This window comes from Triturus cristatus, chromosome 4_2 (genome assembly GCF_964204655.1).
Source record: "Triturus cristatus chromosome 4_2, aTriCri1.1, whole genome shotgun sequence".
NCBI classification, from domain to species: domain Eukaryota; kingdom Metazoa; phylum Chordata; class Amphibia; order Caudata; family Salamandridae; genus Triturus; species Triturus cristatus.
The window spans coordinates 373,667,234-373,689,856 of record NC_140586.1 but is presented as its reverse complement, the minus strand read 5'-3'; the positions used below and the strand labels follow the sequence as shown (position 1 = coordinate 373,689,856).

At 41.4% G+C, this 22,623-nt stretch overlaps 1 protein-coding gene across 1 annotated transcript in view; it reads right to left on the bottom strand.

Annotated features, from left to right (window-relative positions):
• Positions 1 to 22,623, bottom strand: part of LOC146833914 (potassium channel subfamily T member 2) — a 1,568,236-nt gene that overhangs the window by 1,032,993 nt on the left and 512,620 nt on the right. The window contains exon 7 of the mRNA XM_085599924.1: positions 12,362 to 12,436. Coding sequence (XP_085456050.1) covers positions 12,362 to 12,436 — 75 coding nt within the window. The remainder of the gene's footprint in view (positions 1 to 12,361; positions 12,437 to 22,623) is intronic.

Below are 22,623 nucleotides of genomic sequence, written 5' to 3'. Positions count from 1 at the left end.
ACACTGTTCAAATAATTCTATATTATAATTCATAAAACCTAAAACCACATGTTTGCTTTAAACAGTCAATTTGGCTACATAATCTCCTAGATGTTTTGAGACAACACATGATTCGAATTTATGTTAAGACATACCTAGCAAAAGGTTAAACGGTTCCGTGATATATTTCTACGAATGGAAACTTCTTCCGGATATATATAAAACCGAAAAATACCGATAAGTAACACAAATTATAATTGAAAAGGGACTTTATCAATCTTCCCAAAGTGACAAGGTTGGCTTATTGTATCTACAACTTGTATAATTTGCGTACCTTTTTATGTGGTACTCATATTTAATAATTGCGTTGTTTGGAGCCACCGATGAAGTCAACAAACTATTCTTCCTTGCAACGCTTGAAAGAATGGTTCACATGTATAAATATCTCACTCTACTAAAGGTTGGGTTATATAAAATGTTCCTGCAAAACTGATCTAGGCTTACCATTGAGAGTTGCTTTACAGCGACAGAAAATAGGTACACCGTGATTGTGCCACTAATTTTCATTCAGCCGAACTTTAAAACATTTTTTTAGACGGAGATAGAACTAAAAGATAAGGAAAGTTTATTTTAAGTCCACATGCAACAAAGTGACCTCATTATGAACCATGGTGCTCTAAGGAAACCATAATTTACCTGGTACGGTTGCGCTTGTAGTGTTGCAACTTGGAAGATAAATCTGTGAATAACAACAAAACATTTTGTAATATATTTTATGTTTAGGTTGCTAAACTAGAAAGTTTGTATGTCTTGATTTTGACAGTATAAAATGTATTGCTCCTCCACATAACGTATTTCTGCCCCTGGAGGGCGAAGGGGATGCAAATCCTAAATTGAAAGCATTACCCTACAATTTAATGAATGCTCAAAATGTTATTGGAAAATCAGAACGTATTTGTATTGGTATTACAGACTAACTGTCTGTTCACTTTCCTATCCGTCCAAACAATGATAGACTTGTGAAGGGGAAATGTCCCTGTTTACTTGTGATGGGTAAACTACCATTATGTTGATAGTAGCCATCTGCAAAGGGGATTTACAGTTGAGCCGAGGCTATATATACAAGCTCTCGTATGCTGATACACACTTGCGTGAGAGCATGAACTTTTTAATGCTAGTTTATTACTTGCCGGTTTGTTACATGCCGAGCTCCGGCGAATGGATCTAAAGTCAAAACAGAGGGCTAATTGTTAGAACTGTATAACGTTAAGACAATAGGAAACTACTACGAAACACTTGTTGTTGCATGCCGCAAAAGAAGCGGACACATTTTTAAATCACAACGGGTGGCTAGACTTCAAGGCTATAATATGCTATTGTGCCCTTACCTCATGCGGTTTATACGGCCTCCCTGGTCCAACACAAACGACTTCTGGTTTAGGATACGCAGGGGCAGAGCCCATCATGCGCATTAAATATCCTGTGTTAAGGTCACGTGATGTGCCTCGTGCGAGAAAGCTTGCACGTTGCATTATCCTATTGCACATATTGGAAGGTTATCGCAGGGTGATGCAGATTATTAAATGTACAAAAGATATAAAAATTAACAAAAATTAACAAAGAATCGTACAGGATAAACGTGGTAGGTTCATATTGGTTCTCGCGGAGGTATACCCACACAATCGTGGCGGCCATCTTTAAAGAGTATTTCAAGAGAACCTGGGTTAGTAAGAAACCGTGATGTATATCCACAATGTTTGCAAGGATATAATAAAAAAAGGGGGGACTGTGAATAAACACTCTATAAAACCTTGCGACACCTATATCCTTATCTGTTATTTCTAAAGAGCTATGCCCTCCCTCTGTACTCAGCGGGTCCCGCGGGGCCGCTCAGGACCCACCGACCAGAGTGCTCTGGCCTCGTGAGCACTAACACTTTGCCCTCCTGAAGTCCCCACTCATCTAGGGCTTCCTCGGGTCCGGCACCACTTCCCCTGGTCTCCTCTTGGCGGGGGTAAACTCTGCTCTCCTCTTAGCTGCAGGTGGGGCTCCCCCTCTTCACCACGGGAGCCCCGCCTGGAATACTGTATGGGCGCTGCCTGCCCCGGGGCTCTCACCGTCTCTCAGGATCCCATCCCAGGAACTCGTGGGGATTCCCTTTGCATCCGGAAGCCCCACCCACAGCCAGACGTGACCTTTCCTAACTTCCTGGTCACCGCACGATAGCGGAGACCATGTCCTGGGTCGCGATGGTGATTTTGAGGAATTCCAAAGTGCGGCGGCAATGCAGGGTGGGCTCCGGCTGATGAGGAGCAAAATGCAAGGTGGGCACCCGCTTAATTTAAAGTATAAAGGGGGGTGGCAGGTGATAAAAAATGCGGGGTGGACACCCGCCGAATTCGGTAAAACGCGGGGTATGCTCCTGTTGTATTTTTAAATAAGCAGCTCTTCCTGGCAGCACGCGGGGTGGGCTCCCGCTGTCTTAAAAAGGCATAAAAGTGTGGGGTAGGCTCTCGTGATTAGGCCAGCATGCAGGGGGAATCCCACATGCCGGGATACCCTCGCAGCGCTTTGGCAGCACAGCGCTGCAGGATCCATGCGCCTTCTCCTTGGGGTGTTGAAATATAGCTCTCATGATGGCGCTAGAGTCCTCACAGTTCCAGGGTCCCACAGAATAAAATAGCGTTCGCTGGGCGCTAGGGGCCAGGAGAGTTGACAGGCAATGTTGGGCAAGATCAACAGGCAGTAGGGCCGCTCAGCAGAACAGGACAGCAGTTCCTGGGAACAGTCAAATCCAGCAGTGTGGCAATCCTCCTGGTGCAGCAGTCTTCACTCTAACAAAAGTCCCTCCCTGGTCCTGTAGAAGGCAGAGGGGCAAAGCTGGGCACAGTGTCCCCTCCAAGTCAGCACTAGCACAACAACCACATGGGGTCACAGCCCCTGTATTTATACACCTTTCTGCCCTGCGTCTAGAAGGGGGCAGAAGCTTCTGGAAGGGTCCTGAAAGTTCCAGTCCCAACTGGCACTGGGAGGGGTGTTAGTAGGGGGCGGAGCTAGCATTGCACAGGACAGGCAAAGACCTATTTAGGGACAGGGTATTTCTCCTCCCACTACTCCAATTGCATATCTCCCATTCAGCCTGACCCTGCCTCCCAGGAGCCACCCACTCCTCCTCAGCCCCGGTCACTTCTAGAAACAGACATGTAGGCAGGCACACAGCACACAGAAATGGCAACTTTTAGAAGTGGCACTTCTAAAATAGTGAAGGTAAATCTGCGCACACCATTGCGCAGCATTTATTATTTCCAGTTCAAAAAACCAAAAATGACATACTTATTTTATTCCATTTAGGAGTTATCCCATAAGGGGGGAGTTCCGAATGTTAGCCTATGGAGGGCAGAGAGCACACGGACTCTGCACTGCTAACCAGTGCTAAAGTGCCCAGACTCCTAAAACCACCAACATCATTTTAGAAAAAAAGGTTAGGAGGAAGGCAAAAAGTTTAGGGATGACTCTGCAAGAAGGGCCAAGTCCAACAGTGAGTCTATTGGAATGATAGTTTAGTCGACTTGCATCTATTACCTGTGCTCTTCTAGCTAGAAAATGGGCAAAAGGAAGTTAATTTGGGATAAAGGACTGTACTGTCACAAATCACAGACTGGTACCAACCTTGACTCATTTTTAGATTGTGCTGTTGGTATAATCTCAACGGAAATTGGCTTGGCCAAGAGACACTTGTCCCTAGATCCTGAAGAGGGGCTGACCAATCCTCTATTGTGTCTGACAGCCCTAACCCCTGGTGCTCTTGATGTATGCCCTTCTAGCTGCAGTGGCCCACTCTCCATTGTGAACACTGACCAAGTCCCTTTGCTGTCATCTAGTAGTATGCCAAGCGATTCCATACCTTTGAACACTAGTGTTTGTGGTCCCGCTACCAAAAAGAAAACGAAAATGAAACTATGTATTTACCATGGGCCAAAGGCAAAATATAGGTCTTACAGACCTCGGAATTTGCATGCATCTTTTTTGCCACAGCCAGAGTTTACATATTCAAACGCTATTGGAGGGAATGGTGAGGCACCGAATTTTGATTGTGAATGCTCTCTGGAGAAGGTCAAATCTACTGTGCCTGCATGTGTTACCCCCTTGGTGAATAGGATACATTCCTTAGAGGATCTCATTTTGGATCTAACAGCCAAATTGAATGTCTTCTATGTGCAACCAGTCTCTGCCCAGTCCCTGCCAATCCACATACTAATAACTGTGACAGACCTACAGATTTAGGATGTGCCATTGACCATAGGCCTTTACAGCCTGTTGCCACCATTTATTGCCAGCAGCCAGGCCCGTCCTTACAGGGGATGAGAAATTTAAAAACTCCAAGTTGCGGGTTTAGTGGCGAAGGTTAGCAAGGCCATGGAGGGCAAGGAGGGCCTATTAGCTCTGTACCTAGTCTGTGCCTTCAAGAATTCATTTCACAGCATCACCTCCCATATCCAACCTTGCTTGAATCTACCCACCGACTTCTGCCCTTATGTAGCAATCTTAACTGGAGTGCTGTCCCTTCCTTTCCCTACAGAGGGATGTGGGACTGTTGACTCCCTTGCAAGCCAGCTTCAGAAAAGTAATTAGCACCTTTAATTAGGTGTTTTACCTTCAATTAATATATTGGTAATGCATCACCCTGGGAGGAGACTGTGTACATGTAGTCTTTGTGGATCTTTGGTCTGCTTTCGACCTTGTACAAAGGGAGTCCCTGTTGAAAGTTATGATGAATTTGGGCATTCCGAAATATCTAGTTGATGTTATTATCAGGCTCTACTCCAAAAATGTTGCCCAGGTCAGATGTGGTTCGTGGGCAAACTGACAGCCCCCATTCGAGTCAGTGTGGGTGTAAGGCAAGGGTATGTGCTAGCCCTGACCCTTTTCCATTCACTGTATATAGACTTTATTGTTTGGTTAAAAATCATTACAATTTAAAAACATATTCGATTCATTCATAGAAAAGGACCGCTGAGTAAAAACCCTCAATAGCATTGTAGACAGATAATGGTCAACTTAGGAAACACAATCGATTTGTTTAAAGAAAAAAATGCTGAGTAAAACAAATACAGAGCTTGTAAATTGCTTAAAACCTTCCAATACATTGTGGGCAGATAATGTTCAGTTGGGAGGCCAGGGACGGATCGGCTAATATTAGCAGTCTAGGGTTCTGTTGTTGAGCCAGCAGACTGAATGCCGCCCTGCTGAGGTAAGGGAGATTTAGCACCACTAATGTCTCCCAACAGTTTTGACGCCTTGTTGACCAGTTTGGTAAGCCCAATGTTCAGCTTGATGCTATCTGGGTTTAGGGCAGCTATTATGGCCTGGCGGCATGATCGAACTTTAGCCTGATCCATTCATCCCGCAATAGTAACCGTCTGTGAGCACAGCAGAGCATCCACAAACTATGTGTTCCATTGCTTCGGAGTGATAGCCGCACATCCTGCATTCGATGCTATTGCCTGAACGGCGCCATTCAGGCAGGTTCTTTAGAAATGGCCAGTCACCCATCCTCAGAGCTAAAACCTTTTGTTTCCAGTAAAGTGCAAATGTGCTTGGTAAGTAGGGCAACTCAACGCCTGGTTTAAAATTGGAAATTACTGCCCAGGCGTGTTTCCTTTTTGACAGTGTTGCCCTGTCTGAATGAAAAGACCACAACCTGACGCTCTTCTTGATGGCAATCTTTAGCACCGGCTGGGAGGGGTTTGTTCCCCAGAGTTCTTTGACTCCTAGTATTTGTAGGCTGTGATCCAGGTGTTCTGGCTGGTCTGGTATTTCGATATTTTTTGCCAAAGTCTGGCCTCCAGGGAGCCCTCCCTGGCATGGCGCAGTCTGTTACAGAACTTTATGAACGCGCCAACCTCTACGCCTAGATGGTCCAGTATGCCCAGTTAGAGTCGAACTTGGGCTGGCAAAGCTGATTTTGGAGTCCTAACTTTAGGACTCCTAAACTGAGAACAATCCAAATTTTAAGACTTTCGGTATTCACAGAAGGCATTTAGGAGTCCTAAAGTTAGGAGTCCTAACTTCTGTGAATACCGAAGTGAGTAAGTGCCTTCTGTGAATACCAAAATGGTAGTAAGTTTAGGATTTTGTCTTAAGTTAGTTCTGTGAATCGGGCCCTGAGAGTTCACAACCCCCAGAATTACAACTATCTGGAGTACTAGTAATTCCAGGCATGGGTAAATCTAGTCTACGAAGAGTAGGACCCTGAGGGTTTGCTAAGGAAAGAAAACTTACTGGGGCTATCTGTAATTCCAGGTCCTATTCCTCAGGCAATTCCTCATTTTGCAGCAGACTTCCATCTGGAAATCACTGGGTGAAAGTTAAGAGATCCGCCACACTGTTCACATGGGCTCATAATTCTCATGGTGCCGATGAGTGATGTTACTGGTACCATCGGAATTAAAATGCCATTTGTAATGAAGCCCTTGGTGTCAATTAAGGAGGGAGGGTATATGTTCCATACAACACAGGTGGGGCTGCGTTTATTTTCCAAGCCAGCAAGAAATGCATATTTCCCAAGACAAACCACATTGGGGTCTTTTCTCGGTGAGGTTTAGAAAAAAGAGATTTCATAGTGTAATAATGTTGATTCCCCTAAAAGATTTATATATGCCTTCAATGACATTTTTGGTCCCGTTTTAGGTACATGTACTCATTTGTGAAGATATAAGAAATATTTTTCTGAAAAAATATTGATCTGTTAGTTGCCCAGCCTGCATTATTTAAAGATAAACAACCTTTGTTTGCCATTATCAGTGTGACTCTTGAGACTATGCTCTAGCTGATAAACAGTACAATAAATATGATTGCCCTAGACCTGTCTTACTATTAATGGTTTAACAAAAGAAAGGGAGGCTTCAGAGAGGAACTGAATTATAAAACATCTATTCTCTTTTCCCGTGAGAGGGCTTTAGTCTCCAAATCCATTTAAATACAGTCATTTGAGCACAATTGAAGTCTCCACACTCTTTCACTGCATGCTGCTTTTATAGACTATGGGCCCGATTCACAAAGGTAAACTAAGACAAAAGTTTAACTTTACGACTTTTGGGATGCACAAAGGGTCTTTACTACTCGTAAATGTCCTTTGTGAATCCCCAAAGTGGAACTTTACGACTTTCGGTATTCACCAAGGGCATTTACGAGAGTTAGACTTTCGTCTCGTTTTACCTTTGTCAATCTGGCCCTTTGAGACCAGGAAGGAGTAAAAGCAGACCTAGAACACCAGATGGAGGACTCTTGTCACCTGTCTTCGAAGTTGGACTGGGATATGTGAAGTGCATGTCTTGTGGACAGACTCCCAGCCCAGCTCAGAGGTACAGTGGAGAGGGCATGTGTGAGGTTTGTTACACTGTGCATGCCTCGCCATTGCCTGGTGGAATGTATAGCTGCTGTTATCTTGAATTCCACTCTTCAATCAACAAGGTTGGTTGCCCCTGAAAACAGAGCACCTGGTGCTTCTAATACTAACACAGAGAGTCTGAAACATAGCTGGTGAGGTGTAGACAATGTGTCTCTTGGTCTGGAGGGGTCATAAGTAGCATTCAGATGATGAAGCCATATCTTGAACTGGCACTGTGCGAAATTTGTATGACATTGCAAACTCTGCAATGACAAAATGAAATCTGACATGGCTATTTAATATGGGGAGGTATTGTCTGTACATTAATATGTCAATTTTCTGGAGGCCCTATATCAAGTCACAAAAGCTTCTCTGTGTCAATGTAAAACTGATATGCAATTGTGGAAACTGACATGGGTAGATTGAAACCCAGCAAATGTATTGGAACACTGACTGGGATATGGCCAGGCAATTACTGTTATACCCAGAACAATGATGGACTACAGTGTTTTGAAAACATAAGCAAAGACGGGAAAGCAAACATTGCAGTTTTCTGGGGTCATGTGGAAATCTGCATGGCAATATTGTAATAGAAATGGATGTACAAACTATCATAGCAACCTCATGTATATAACTGTATAACTGTAGAATCTGGCAAGTCAATTTATTAGCATGGCAACTTGTGCTTATTTGTTGTTGTTGGGTTACCCCACAATCTTTCACCTTCACCCCTCCTGTTTTCTGAATTTTGTTTTTGTTGGCATTAGGATTCTGTGCACGTTATCACTGCTAACCAGTGCTAAAGTGATTGTGCTCTGTCCTGTGAACATGGTAAAAATTACTTATGCCCAACTGGCATATTTAGTTTATTTGTAAGTCCTTATTAAAGTGGTACTACATGTACCCAGGACCTGTAAATTAAGTGCTACTAGTGAGCCTGCAGCACACATTGCGCCACCCACTAAAGTAGTGTCCAAGGCGTGCTATTTCAACCTGTGAAAATTCAAGCAGGCAAAATTTACCTTTTCCAGGCCTAATACTTCCTTTTTATTACATATACATCACCTCTAAGGTAAACCCTAAAAGGCCCATTGGGCAGGGTGCAGTTTATTTAAAAAATAAAGTAGTGTACAAGGCGTGCTATTTCAACCTGTGAAAATTCAAGCAGGCAAATTTACCTTTTCCAGGCCTAATACTTCCTTTTTAATACATATACGTCACCTCTAAGGTAAACCCTAAAAGGCCCATTGGGCAGGGTGCAGTTTATTTAAAAAATAGGACATGCATATTTAAACTTTACATGTCTTAATACTGAAAAACCCTTAAAATCGTTTTTCACTACGAAAGGCCCAACCCTCCAATTGGATAACATTGGGTGACATTATTACATTTAATAAGTGCTAACTTTTGATTGGAAACAGATAAGGCTATCAAGTTTGGACTCAAATGAATTGCAATTTAAAATCATCTTTAATGTTAAAGTCTGAATTTAAGTTGCAGTTCCCAAAATGCCTCTTTTAGAAGGTTGGCATGTTCTTGCCCTAACCATTTGGTGCCTTCTGCCTGTCTCCTGGGTCACATGACTGTGAATGGCTCTGCTGTTGAGCTTTGTATATTCCTCCCAGAAAATGGACAAAGGAGGACTATGTGTTGGCAGGATGTGTCATCCTACTAGAACCGCGGGGGATGCAGCTGTTCCCTGTATTACTTATATTTCAAAGGGCTGCCTCCAACACACACACAAAGGAACCTGACACCAGCCTTTTGTCATCCCAGAATTCTGGGAGCCTTGACAGGGCAAAGTAAGAACTTTCCAGAACCAGATGTGGTGGTAGCTAGGATGTCACTGCCACTTCAAAGGCTGGCACCAGGTATACACATTGGACCTCCTGAACCACCTCTTTATTACACTCCAGGACCAGAGGACATTGCTTGTTCAATGAGGACTGCCCTGCTGTTTGAGGCTTGCCTTGTTTCCCAGAGGACTACCCAGCTGTTTGAGGCCTGCCCTGCTCTTTAAGAAGGAAAACTGGACCTTCTCCCTTATTTCAGGCTAACTTGAGTGACTCCAATGGTCATTTAGTTTGCCTCCTGTTCTAAGCTACAGGGACACAACATGCTCCTGGGGCCTTCATGCAACTGCTCACCTGACCTGCTACAACTCGTCCTTTCTGGATCTGCAACTGTTCTCTGCTGATCCCCAAGAGGTGCCTCCCCAGGTCCTGGACCTTGGCTGGCATCAGAGTGCACTCCTTTGCAAGAAAAGGAGAAATCCTGAAGTTTTTGGCACTTTGCAACTGCGAACAGGTCTCATTGCACTAAGACTCTGCCTCCTGTGACAACCGTGAATGCAATGCTCTGGTAAACCTAACTCTTCACGCTACAACACCCACCTGCGACAACCGGCAAAGATCTAACCTTCACGCCACAGCAATGGCAGTTCACATTAACCACCAATGTGAAGCTCCAGCAACGACCATCTGGAACACCAAGTGACAGCCTCCGCAGCGCCAGACCTGTTCTTCATGGTACAAGGACAACTATCCGCGATTCTCTTTACCAATTACAAAGGGCAGCAAGGAAAAACAGCTCCTGCATTGTACCTAAAAATACATTTGGTGCACACCCTAAATGGTATCAGCCACTTTTAGATAACTCTGCAATGCAGATAGATGTACATTTATAAATATAAATAAATATTTATAAATACAGCAGTGCACCCAATAAATCCAATCAGATTATGAAAAATTCTTGTTTCTTGTTTATTTCATGTTCAAAAGACATTAATTTTCTCTCTGTTCATGTTTGAATTAATACAGCCTCAGTCAAAGCGTTTCATTCACGAAAATGAACTTTTTCTCAGCCGGCTAGTTCAAGAACCACAATATTTCATGAATAAATCTAGGGGCAAAGTAGTATTCCAAATGAGGTATTCCTCATAATCTGCTTTTCATTCTGCCCCCACATATTGACTCATCAAATTAACTGCTCCGATAGTTCGTACCTTCTATCAAGATCCTCATATTCAGGATTAGGTATGCCACACTATGCACACCTGAATCCGTGTCCCACGCCAGACAGCCACCCAAGGGCTCAATTGCAAATAGCAAAAAGCTGCAACACTCTCCCTGCTCTTTGTGGCCTTCTCCACCACAAATGGGACTCTTTGCGCTAGATAATGAGAAGGAAACTTTTTCAGCTGGGCTAATCTGTTTCCTGTATCCATTCTGCACTCCATCAGTTCTACTTTGGGAAATCTTGAAAATCATACAGTTTTTATCAATAGATTTATAAAATTAATATTGATATTATTACATTTTAAAATGCTAAATTGTAGCCCAATTTGAGTCAAACTAATATGCTTAGGGTTGGAATATAACTCTCCATCCTCCCACAATGGCCTGCTCACGGTGTAATATTGAGTCAGCATTGCATTACAATTAGTTACATTTCTTCAGCTTCCACTGCAAAGTATGTCATGTATTTGGTGCAGATTTAAATAGAGTGCTGCTGTTCAAATTCCAACACGAATCACTTTCATAAAATGGTTTTAATTACCTTGCATAAAATACATTTTTGTACCTTTGTACTTTCATGAAGGATATGACCCAAAAGCTTTGCAATCAGCAATGGATCCATAGTGCTTTCAGGATCAAGTAAAAGTTAGGCTCAATGATAATTACCTTTATGCACAGTTTCACACTTTGATTTTGTCAAATGTATCTGACCCACTATAGGCTTATACTCTCAAGTCTTTTGTGTTTTACCACATGTAAAGGTTGATACTAGTCAATTTGGTAAGGCAGTTTTCAAGATTCACCTTTTTTTTGGTTACATCGCCATTAACATGTAAATTACATGTTGATCTGTTTTTACTAGTTATCATTGTTTTATTTTACAGTTGGAATATGAAGCATTCTAGGTCCATTGTGTAGGCTGTGATCGCCTAACACATAAAAAGGGAATAGAATGCAATTAAACACCACATCCACTGTTGTAATATGAACCAATCGACCATGCCCTGAAGTTCAAGGAGTGGTGGTCTGGGGTGCAAGTACTCATGTGACTGCAACCCTACGATATCCTCCCTTCACACAGGTCAATGTGAACTCCATCCTGCCAAAGTAGTCCGATGGATTAAAAAAAGATGCACTAATATGTGCATGAATGGCTGAGGATCAGATTAGTAGTAGCAGCAAAGTAGCCATCATGCATAAGTCAGGTTTATAGATACTTGTGTTCATTGTATCTGTTGAGAGCATCTCTTGATTGATGTGTGGAAGTGTGGGCATTAATACCATAAGCAGCTAATTAGCAGGTGGTAAGTTTGGTCTTTTGATGCCGCTGATTGGAAGTGCAATTGCCATTAATAGTTTAATGAGCAAGTCCACATGGAGGTACAGTGACCTGCTCAACATCCCTCACTGGGTCATCTGTGAATTGAAACTTGCATCCAGACGTCCAGCACTCCAAACACTTACACAGATATCTCCTCCTCTTTTAATGTCTCTCATCCAGGGTATAAACACTGACTGTACTTTACTTAATGAGACCAGCATAATTTGGAGAGAAGCAGAATAAGTGTTGCTGTGCAAAAAGCAAGCATGGTGAAAGTTGATGAAACTTGTACGACAAACTTGCAATCCTGAAGCACTAGCTAATTTATTGAAAATGCCAGACACTTTTTTCAGTATGCTCCAAAAGGTGGTAATTTCACATAAGTGAGAAGAATATGCTGGATTTGTTAGCTCAGCAGACTAACGCATCCACTGAAGGGATCTGTGCTTGACCTCATGGTCATAGGTTTGAATCATGGTAGGTTCACTCAGTCTTTATTCCTTCCAATGAAACCATTGAGTTGGGCACGTCAGAACATCTGTTATTTTATGCACAAAGAAGTCTAAGGGCGACATGTGCTTCAAAAATACATGTTACATTAGGGTATGTAGTAAGGCATTTACTCTCCACAGATATCACCAGCAATTGACTTACTGTGATGATGAAAGGGATGGTGTTGATCATCTCCAGGATGAAGGGTATTCTCAAAATCTGCTCCCAGATATTTCCCTGTGTAAGAAGAAAAATGAAAGAATAAATGGAAGGCTAAAATGCATTCTTATAGGTCATTGCGAAAAGCTGAAACCTTTACTAATGGAGCATTACATAGTTAGTACATCAAAACCATGAGTGTCCATCATGTTTTGGTATATGAATTCTCTGAAGATATATGGAAGAACAGCCTTCCCATTTTGGAGCAGGACAAAATTATATTTCCATGAGTAAATTAAAAATACAAATTGATATTTTGTTTTATAAATCCAGGTAGACATATACCACATATATTGAAAATGATTGATCGCATAAGCAAATGTGGATTTTATGATTGAGAGGTATGGATGTTGAACCATGATGGTAATCTGAAAACATTCTTCTTCAGAAAATATCAAACAATTCGAGACTGACGACATTAATAACACAAGTGAAAGGACCCACTATCGCTTACACCTACAATTATGAGTCAGATGCCCATGCCATATACTCAGATACAGTATCTATTGTACATATGAATAAGAATGCTGTATTAAGTTGGGTTACTGTTTTTATAGGGGATTGCTCAACAAAGCAAAGTGATGGTAGTTAATGAGTAGGAGGGGTTTCGAACATGTCTGCATGAAAGGCGGGCATAGATGGTGGATGTTGCTGGCTTGTTTCAACTTAGCTAATATTTGCTCATTACAAAACCATCTGCTGCTTTACTATGTAAATCTCAAAATAAAATAAACATAATGTAACAGTAGGGGAAATGACTTCAAAGCGAAAAAAAATAATCTTGGAAAGAGAACTACAGGAGCACATCGAGCACAACGCGCCAAAAAAAGTCGTAACTCATACAACAAAGTGTACATATGTGCAGGTGTAGATATTTGACTTTTTCCAGTTCCCCAACATTCTCAGTAGCACATCTAGGGCCGTATTACACAAAGTGCCCCAGGGGCGCAATGTGCGTTTGATCCCGCTTGGTATGCCCTATGACATTTTGGTATTACAGAAGGTACCACAGTGACTTGTGCGGCCTCTTGTGTAATATTCTTGTGTAATACTGAAAGCGCTGGCACACAAACAGTGCCAGTGCTTTTTCAAGAGGGAGCTCCTTTGATTGTATGGGGGCATGCCCCATGAAAATGAGGGAATTCCTTTGCCCTTGCACCCGATCCGTATTACAGATGCGTGTGTAGAGGCAAAGAAGCTGTCAGGAGGTGCACTGACAGTGCACCACCTAAAAGTTGGCGCATTGTCAGTGCGCCCCTTGATTGCAGGCCTCTGGATTGGGGAAAGTGGGTCCCATGGACCCCTCCAGTCATCCCTTGCAGATGGGTGCAGTCACTCACTGCACCCGCCTGCAACGGGATCTCTAATCCCCTTTAAGAGTGCAGGTGGGTTGCCGACGGCACAGTAAAACACGGAGCAGCTACTTCAAAGCTGCTCCGTATTTCACTTGAATTCGCTGCCCCCAGGGCAGCGTGAGTTCAAGGCTGACCTGGGGGCAGCGCATTCTATGTAATAGGGTGCACTGTGTTTGCGCTCAGCGCACCTGTTTTAAGGTGCGCCAGGGCGCAAACAGGGAAAGTGCGCCCTATACATAATAGGGCCCCTGGAAAGCTATGCCAGGCACAGGTTTCCAGGCATACTGCTGAGAATAATGTGACATGTCCTGGGGGTGTTATTCCCCTTGTACTGAATTATAAATAGCACAGAATTGCACACACAGTAGTTTAGAGCCTTATGTGTATAGCCACATTATTGATAGTTGAGGAAGATGTTCCCCCCAGACCCCCACCAAATTTATGAGTGATCTGTTCCCCTTTCATCTTCGGAGGAGAATCACTCCGATCCATAGCTGAAGTACACCCCTGACTATTTCCAGGGTATGAACGGATCAATTAAAGTTTAGAAATGCTGTTAAACATATTTGTGAGTCTTTGCACAATTCCATGGAAAACCATTTCACAGAGCAACCTCATCATAGCCCTTGAATGGTAATTATGAATGGATATTTCTCTGCACTGCTGGAAGAGAAATCTGTGGCAGTAAATCCATTTACAAAAGCCAGGAATCCCTTTGAGAATTCCAATCATGCATGATTAGAGGTATTTCCATGTGTTTACAGACAAAAATACCTTCATGAATGTGCCCCTGTACTGTTGAGTCTGAATTATTTACTGCCATTAGACATTGTTTCACCGATGAAGTTTACAAGCTTTTTTATTAATTTGTTTTGAGTTCTTTGATTTGTACCATTCCAAGAGGTATTGCTTTTTTTATTCAGTGAAACTGCATGAGTGTGTTGGTGTGCATGTGTGTGTGTGTGTGTGTTTGTGCGTGTGTGTGTGTTTTACTCAATTCATGCACTCACTAAAGCACTTATCCATCACAGGCCTCATTCACTTTTGTACCCTTCACCTACTCACTCACTCACTCACTCACTCACTCACTCACACATTTACCCACTACCATGTATTCACTAGATCACTCTGCCAGTTACTCTTGCCATCGCTCAATTCCCAGCTCATCTGTCCATGAGCTCACTCATTCATCCTTGCAGCTATTGACTCATTCCCTTCTCACGTATCAAGACACATGCAAAAACATCGACACATGGACTCTCACACATTTCGTTAAGGTCATCCTATGACATTATACGTAAATGTATGGCAAGGTGCCGCACATGACGGCAATGTGCATTGAAAAAACATAAGTACCAAATGCACAGCCGGAGATAAGTTATCCATGGCTGAGAGACACCGGACCAACCAATCAGGTGGCTACGTCACTATATGGTTCACAAATAAAATAACCTGAGAATGCCTGGCAGGGCGTGTACTACTCAGACTTCTAACGCGCTCTCATAGCATGGTTGTGTGTTGCAGGTAATGCATTGTGTGGGTGAGAGAGCTTGTGTGTGCTCTCACAGTCGTTGTGGAGCTAGAATGGTAACTAAAGCGTTTTGTCTTCAATTAAGAAGCTAACGCTGATGTTGTTAATAAACAGGCTGGTACATGCTTTTTTGCACATAGGTAAAATAAATGTCACACATCTACAGCATATTCACATCTTGAACCATAATGGTTGCATGGTGAACACTATAACTGAGGATGTCTGAGATGAGAAGGGAAGTAATAGTCAGCAGAGCCTGGTCCAGAGGTGCATTTCTAACCTGATCAATGTGTCCTTAAAAAGGAAGAAATACTTTTGGTTCTTAATCCTCATTCCTTGATACTTTCAGAGACTTTCTAAACAGTACAAGGCCTTTACAAGGCCTATTCACAAACTGTATTTTGTAGTAAATTTACTAGTACTAAAATACTACCACAAAATACTATTCACATGCCTACGTGCAGAGGTCTCTGTCTTTGACTCTCAAATCTTTTATGTGTGGAAATCTCGGCCCATCTGAAGAGATCTAAGCACACACAAGTATACGTTTTAGTAGTAAATGTAGGAGGGATAGAGGACAGTGATTGTAAAATGTAGAATACATACTACTAAAGTTGAGGGGTTAAGGGAGGAGTAGGGAGGGACAAAGCAAGTAATTTGGAGGGGCACCAGGAGCATTAGGGAGTAAGCCTCTTCTTATTCACAAACTGCCTCTAGAGTTACCACAGACAAAAAAGATCGCAAAAGAGTAATAACTGTACTCCAGCTCAGAGCAGGAGTAAGTCAAGCACCACCCATGGTCACGCACAGGTACTGCAGCATTCTCCTATAGAAAATAACACAGGTAGTGGCTAATTCTAAAACCCCATAGGAACTAATGTTAAAATACATCACAATAGTTCAGTGTTTAAAAATACAATTACATAATATTTATTGTAAAACAAATTCTAAAAATAAAACATAATTATATATATAAATATTCATGCTAAAATATGTTATTAACTTTCTTTAAATACAAAAAATACTATAACATTGATATTTATCAAAATGTATTGCATTACTGCTAGTTCTATGAAAACTGTTTTAAGATTTTACTTCAGGTGGTTATCTTTTTAATTACATTTCAGGAAACTATTTTTATTTTAAACTTAATATATTCCAAATGATTTTATTAGTAATTTCAAATTAAGTAAGCAATGCTGAAATCTTTAATATTGTTCTGTTCTACCTTTAAAGTGAATATATAACATTATTAAAAGTAATATATAACACAGAAATATATATTTTTTTAAAGTTGAATAAACCTTCCCTTTACTTCACTACAGGCAGGTGTCCGCCCCAGTGGTAGAGCTCATTGCCTCTGTGTGAAAAGTTACAAGAAGTAACTTTACACTCATAAGTTAGGCTCCACCTCCTGAATTCAGTGGTGGGGACACATAAGTCAACACTTTTGATTAACTAAATGGTGAATAGCCCAAAGTAGTAAAGTTACCCAAAGTGTAAGAGTAAACGAACATGTGTAGATGTACTCATGTGTAAGTTGCCCTTTGTGTATAAGCCCCTCAAACTCCTCACATTTTTATCTTCATTTCATAGTGGAAAACTGGAGTTTTAATAAAGAACTTAAAACACTGAACATGAAAAAGAAAAATAAGAAAATGACTCTGAGAACCCACAAGTATGGGAAGGAGGTAGGAATGGCAGCTTCAGAAAAAGGATGGAGCCAAGAGATATATGTCACTGGCAATGCACAGTCTGCTGTTGAGATCTATGTACAAGTTTCTGGGTATAATACTAGTAAAATAGCCAAGGTGACTAATGCACTTGAATGGAGAAGGATGTGCAATCCCATGGCCATATGCTTGAATTGGTATAAAATAACTTAGGGGCCTCATTTAACGTTTTGTGGATGAATTATTTGGTCACAAACATGATGGATATACCGTCCACCTTATTATAACTGCCAACGCATATAATGCACATGTAGCAAGGAGGATGGGGTATCAATTATGTTTTATTGCTGTGTAATCTGTCCCACAAACTTTGAATCAGGCCCTTTTAGTTTAATATGTCTGATGTAGAGCACTGCTTTCCCAGGAGATATCTGCAACCTCTTTTAATCATCTAATGTTGGCAAGTATGCAGGTAGACCATAAAATTGAGCTGGCTTCCCATATGAGCCATATATTATTTTACATATCTCATTCAGTCATCTATGTATCATTTCATTTCATGACATTTATTATACTACATGTACTTGGTAGTGTGATATTGATTTAAACAAGGTAAGACTAAGACCCCATCCATGACAAAACATAGTTCCATTCTGAGCTCTTCCTTGGTGCTGAAATGCAATGACATACATCATCCAGCAATTACCAACATGGCCTGAGGGGGCAAAGTAAAAGTCCAGCACCTTCCATTGACTGGCACACCAGTTGAACACAGTTTAAGTTAGTCAAAGGAGCAGTTAGAAAGAATAATCAAAAGCCCTAGCAGAGATGGCGACCCTGGACCCAACGGGCATCTCCAGTGCTTATTTTAAACAAACCCCATGTACTGGTCTGACAGACTATTCTCAGCTTACAAACACATATTGTCCACAGGGACAATGCCAGAGTGTTGGCGGAGCTCTACCATCCACCCCCATCTACAAAGGTGGTAGCAAATCACAACCATGTAACTACCACCTTACCATGCTCATTCATAACAAGGCAAAATATTTTACCACTCTCCTTTTAAACCTTGTAAAAGACATTAACAGCTGGACATATGAGGGGAATAATACGATGAAACCAAACCAGTTTTAGACAAGCAACAAGAACTGTCTCAAATCTGATGGCCATCTCCCTCTTAGTGGAACATGCAGTCCATGTTTGTTCCCTCCTGTGTACCTGCTTTGTTGGCTTCAAGGCTGCTGTTATATCTTGATTATTTATGTACTGTCATTTTAAATGTGTGTGTAGCCATGCTTGTGCATGCGCTATGCTATTATTTGTTTATAGTTCTAAATTCTGTAGGAGAGCTAGTGAGGAATTCTAGTTGGTTGGCAGTTTTGTCTGGAGCTGCCTACCCTGAAGATGCTGCCGTGCTGTCATGAATAAATCTACTTATGCACAACTAATATGTGTCTGGATGTAACATTGGCGACGAGTTGAACCTCCTTCGGTACAGCACGGGAGAAAGAGTGTTACGAGGACCCAAAGAAGACAATTTGAGGATTTACGAAAAGAAGAAGAAAATTTGAGCACGTTCAAAAAAAAAAAAGAAAGTCGACGAACGGTGAGCAAAGGAAGTAGCGAGTGCTTACTGTGTGTTGTCCCGTGGTTCCGTGAGCGACGATTCAAGCGGAGGGGTGTTTTTTTCAAGTTAAAATCAAGCGCGAGGAAGACGAAGCAGCAGGATTCGGAAGTACGTCCTGGGACATCCTACGTAGGCGCGGTGAGTCACACGCACGACGCAGGAGAAGGCGTCATAGCAACAGTGATAAACAAGCTGGCCTACGCATTAGCGCTGAGTCACACGTTCGACGGCAAGAGGGAAGGGTGTCATGGCAACGTATATAAACAAACACCGGCGAGTTTTGCAGAGTGCTGCGTGTGATGCTTAAAAACTAGGAGAAATATTAGATTTGAGCCAAATAAGGAAATTACAGACACTGTGTGGTATACCTGGGTAAATACAAAGGAGGAAAAAGGGAGTGCATTGTTCTGGATTAATAGACCAACATATAGAGGAAAAATGTGTTGAGGAGCACAAACATAAGGCGTGAAAGCAGGAAAAGATTAGTTGGATATAAATATAAAAAAAAAAATCATAGTACATGTACGGAATAGGAAAATTCAAGAAAGTTTGTGGGTAATGGGCGACCCGAAACTCTCTGAAACTATAGCTACTGCCAAAGCTTTGGAACAGTCTGAGAAATGGATGAAAACGGTAAGACAATGTGAAGCAAAAAAAGAAAACGTGGAAGAAGTCTGCACAGTTAAAAACAAAGATGAACATAAGCAGGAGGGTGTCCAACAGAAAGCAATGGTGAACAGATTTTATGGAAACAATATGAACAGACAAGGAGATAATTTTGGTGGTCAACATGTATGTTATAAGTGTGGTAGTAAATCACACATTGCTTCCTTTTATGGATGTCCTGCCAGAAACAAAGAATACAGGAAGTGTGGAAGAGTGGGACATTTCAGCAACGTGTGTAGAGACTACAGGAAGCCTGTTTCATTTCCACGAGGGTCAATATCTACTGTTTCAGAAAACAGAGACGTCCATGGTGTGATGGGTCATGAAGAAAACACTGAATATGAAAGAGGTTTTGTAGTGTCCATCATTAATGGAGGTGAAGTTTTAATTGATCCTCCCAAATGCAAAGTAATAATTTTAGGAGAAGAATTACATCTTATGGCTGACTCTGGCTCACCTTGGACAATTATATCTAAATAATATTGGTTAGAGAAGTTGAGCACAGTGTGTGAAGGGAAAGTATTACAGAGTAGTGACATTATTGCTGAAAGTTTCGATGGGTCAAGAATTGACATGGAAGGTTACTTTAATGTTACTGTAACTTTTAAAAACAGATGTGTAGACTACAAGTTATACATTGCAGTCAAATCAGTGAATGTGTTGGGTTGGCGCGATCAATGGAAGTTAGGCATAATACTAAACCCACGAGCTTCAGAATCTGTCACATTAGATGAAAATTGGTCAACCGGGAAAATAGCGGTGATAGAGAGTGAAGGGAAAATTTTGAAGTTAATGAATACATTTAAAGGTGTATTCAGTGATACATTAGGCAGACTTAGTAACTTTGAACACAAAATAATTTTGAAAGAAAATGTCCGACCTGTTAAACAAAAACTCAGAGGTGTACCCATAAATGTAAGGGAGGAATTAAGGAATGTTTTGAAAGATCTTACCAGTGAAGGGGTGATTGAGGAGATTGAGTCTTCGGAATGGGTTTCACCCATTGTTTTAGTACGGAAGACGGATACAAATTTGAGAGTATGTATTGATTTGAGAGCTTTGAATGAAAACATAGTTATAGATTGTCATCCTCTTCCCAACATTAATGAAGTTGAATCTATGTTAGACGGGGCAAATGTTTTCTCTACATTGGATTTAAGATCTGCTTATCATCAGATCTGTTTAACTGATGATTCGAAAAATTTAACAGCTTTTATTACACCTCAAGGATTGTTTAGGTACACTAGAATGCCGTTTGGTTTGGCTTCGGCCGCTTCTGTGTTCCAAAGAGTCATGTTTCACATTTTTAGAGACATTGACCAATTTGTAAAATGTTTTCAGGACGATGTTCTTATATTTTTTAAGAATGATGTTGAACATGAGCAGCATTTAAATGAAGTGTGTGAGCGTCTAGGAAAACATGGCCTTACTTTGAAGGGACACAAATGCAAACTTTTTAAGAAATCAGTAGAATATTTAGGGCACACCTTATCAGGTGATGGAGTTGTACCTAAAAAAACTAATGTGGAAGCAATTTTGAATGCACCTGCTCCAGTCAACAAAGAACAATTACTCAGTTTTGCAGGTATGTGCGAATACTACAGCAAATTTGTAGAGAACTTAGCATGCAAAATGGAACCTCTTAGGCAACTTTTAAGGAAGAATGCAAATTTTGATTGGTCAAATAGTCAGGAGAAGGCTTTTGAGGCTATTAAGGAAGAGATTGTTAATGCACCTACTTTGAAGCCATTTTGTCTAAAGAAAGAATGTATAATTACTGTTGACGCCAGTCTGTATGGCATTGGGAGAGTACTTTCTCAAAAAAGTGGTAAGGAGGAATGGAATGTGGCGTTTGCTTCGAGAACATTGAATGAGTCGGAACGGAAATATGCGGTCATTGAAAGAGAGCTTCTTGCTTGTGTGTGGGCTATAGAGCATTACAAGCTTTATGTGTGGGGCAGCAAATTTATCTTGAGAACTGACCATAAACCTTTGGTCAACATTCTGTCTCCTGGTGGTGGGTGGAATTCCACTGCTAGAATAGCTAGATTATCTTCAAGACTTCAAGAATATAATTTTCAAACTGAGTATGTCCCAGGGAAGAAAAATGTCACAGCTGATTGCTTGTCGAGGTTACCATGTGCAGACAATTTAGTGTGTGCTATTAGGGAATCAGATTTTATACTTGGTGTCAGTGACGTCATACCCTCACAGTTCGATGAAATCACTGAGTCTGTGTGGAATGAGGCGGTCAGCAGTGATCTGGATTTGCTTGAAATCAAAAAGTATGTTGTGGAAGGTTGGCCTAAAAAACAGCAGATCAGTTCTGAATTATTGCCGTATTTTAAAGTGTCTGAAGAACTGGAATTGGAAGGGGAGATTTTATTCAAGAATAGCAAATGCATACCTCCTAGAGGAGTACAGAATTTAATTTTGAAAATAGCCCATAAAACACATCCAGGGATATCCTCAATGAAACGGCTTGTGAGGAATTTTTTTTGGTGGCCTGGCATGGACAGATTGATTGATCGTATTGTTAGGGAATGTGAATTTTGTGTATCCAGTGACAGAATGTTGAGTGTGCATATTCCCCCACTAAGGATGGTTGAATGGCCTAAAGAACCGTGGAAGAAATTAGCTTTTGACATTTCGGGCCCATTTAATATTTTGCCAGAAGCATTCCGATTTGCTTTGGTATTAGTTGATTACCATTCAAAATGGCCCGAAGTGAAATTTGTTTCAAAAGTTACCACCAGTTTTCTAAGAGAAATTTTCGCACGCGAAGGATGTCCTTCTTGTATTGTCACTGACAATGGTGTACAATTTATTTCGTCTGAGATGAAGTCTTTTGTAAATGAGTGCAGTATCAAACATGTTTTTACATCTGTTTATGGGCCACATGAAAATGGCCAGGTTGAGCGTTTCAACCGAGTTTTGAAGAAGCTGTCAAAAACTGGGGGAAATTGGTTGAATTTGGTAAAGGAAAAACTTTGGATGTATCGTATTACATCTCATTCCACTACTGAGGTCAGTCCTTTCAAGTTGTTAAAAGGAAGGGAGCCTGCTTCAAAAAGTGGTCAATTTGACCACTTTTTTGAACATTCTCACTTAGTGCAACAGACCCTAAAGCGTCTGATTTTGCACGTAAATCATTTTTTAATCAACCCGAACCCAGTTTTATTAAAACTATTGACTGGTTTTACTAGTTTTTTAACCTACACTCACTGGGATTTCTTCACCACACACGGCTGTATATTCTCACTACTACGATCACTACTGAAAAAACCAGAGGCAAGAACCTCCGGGTGGAGGAAGCACACAGTAACCCAATGATGATGCTGTCACGATGT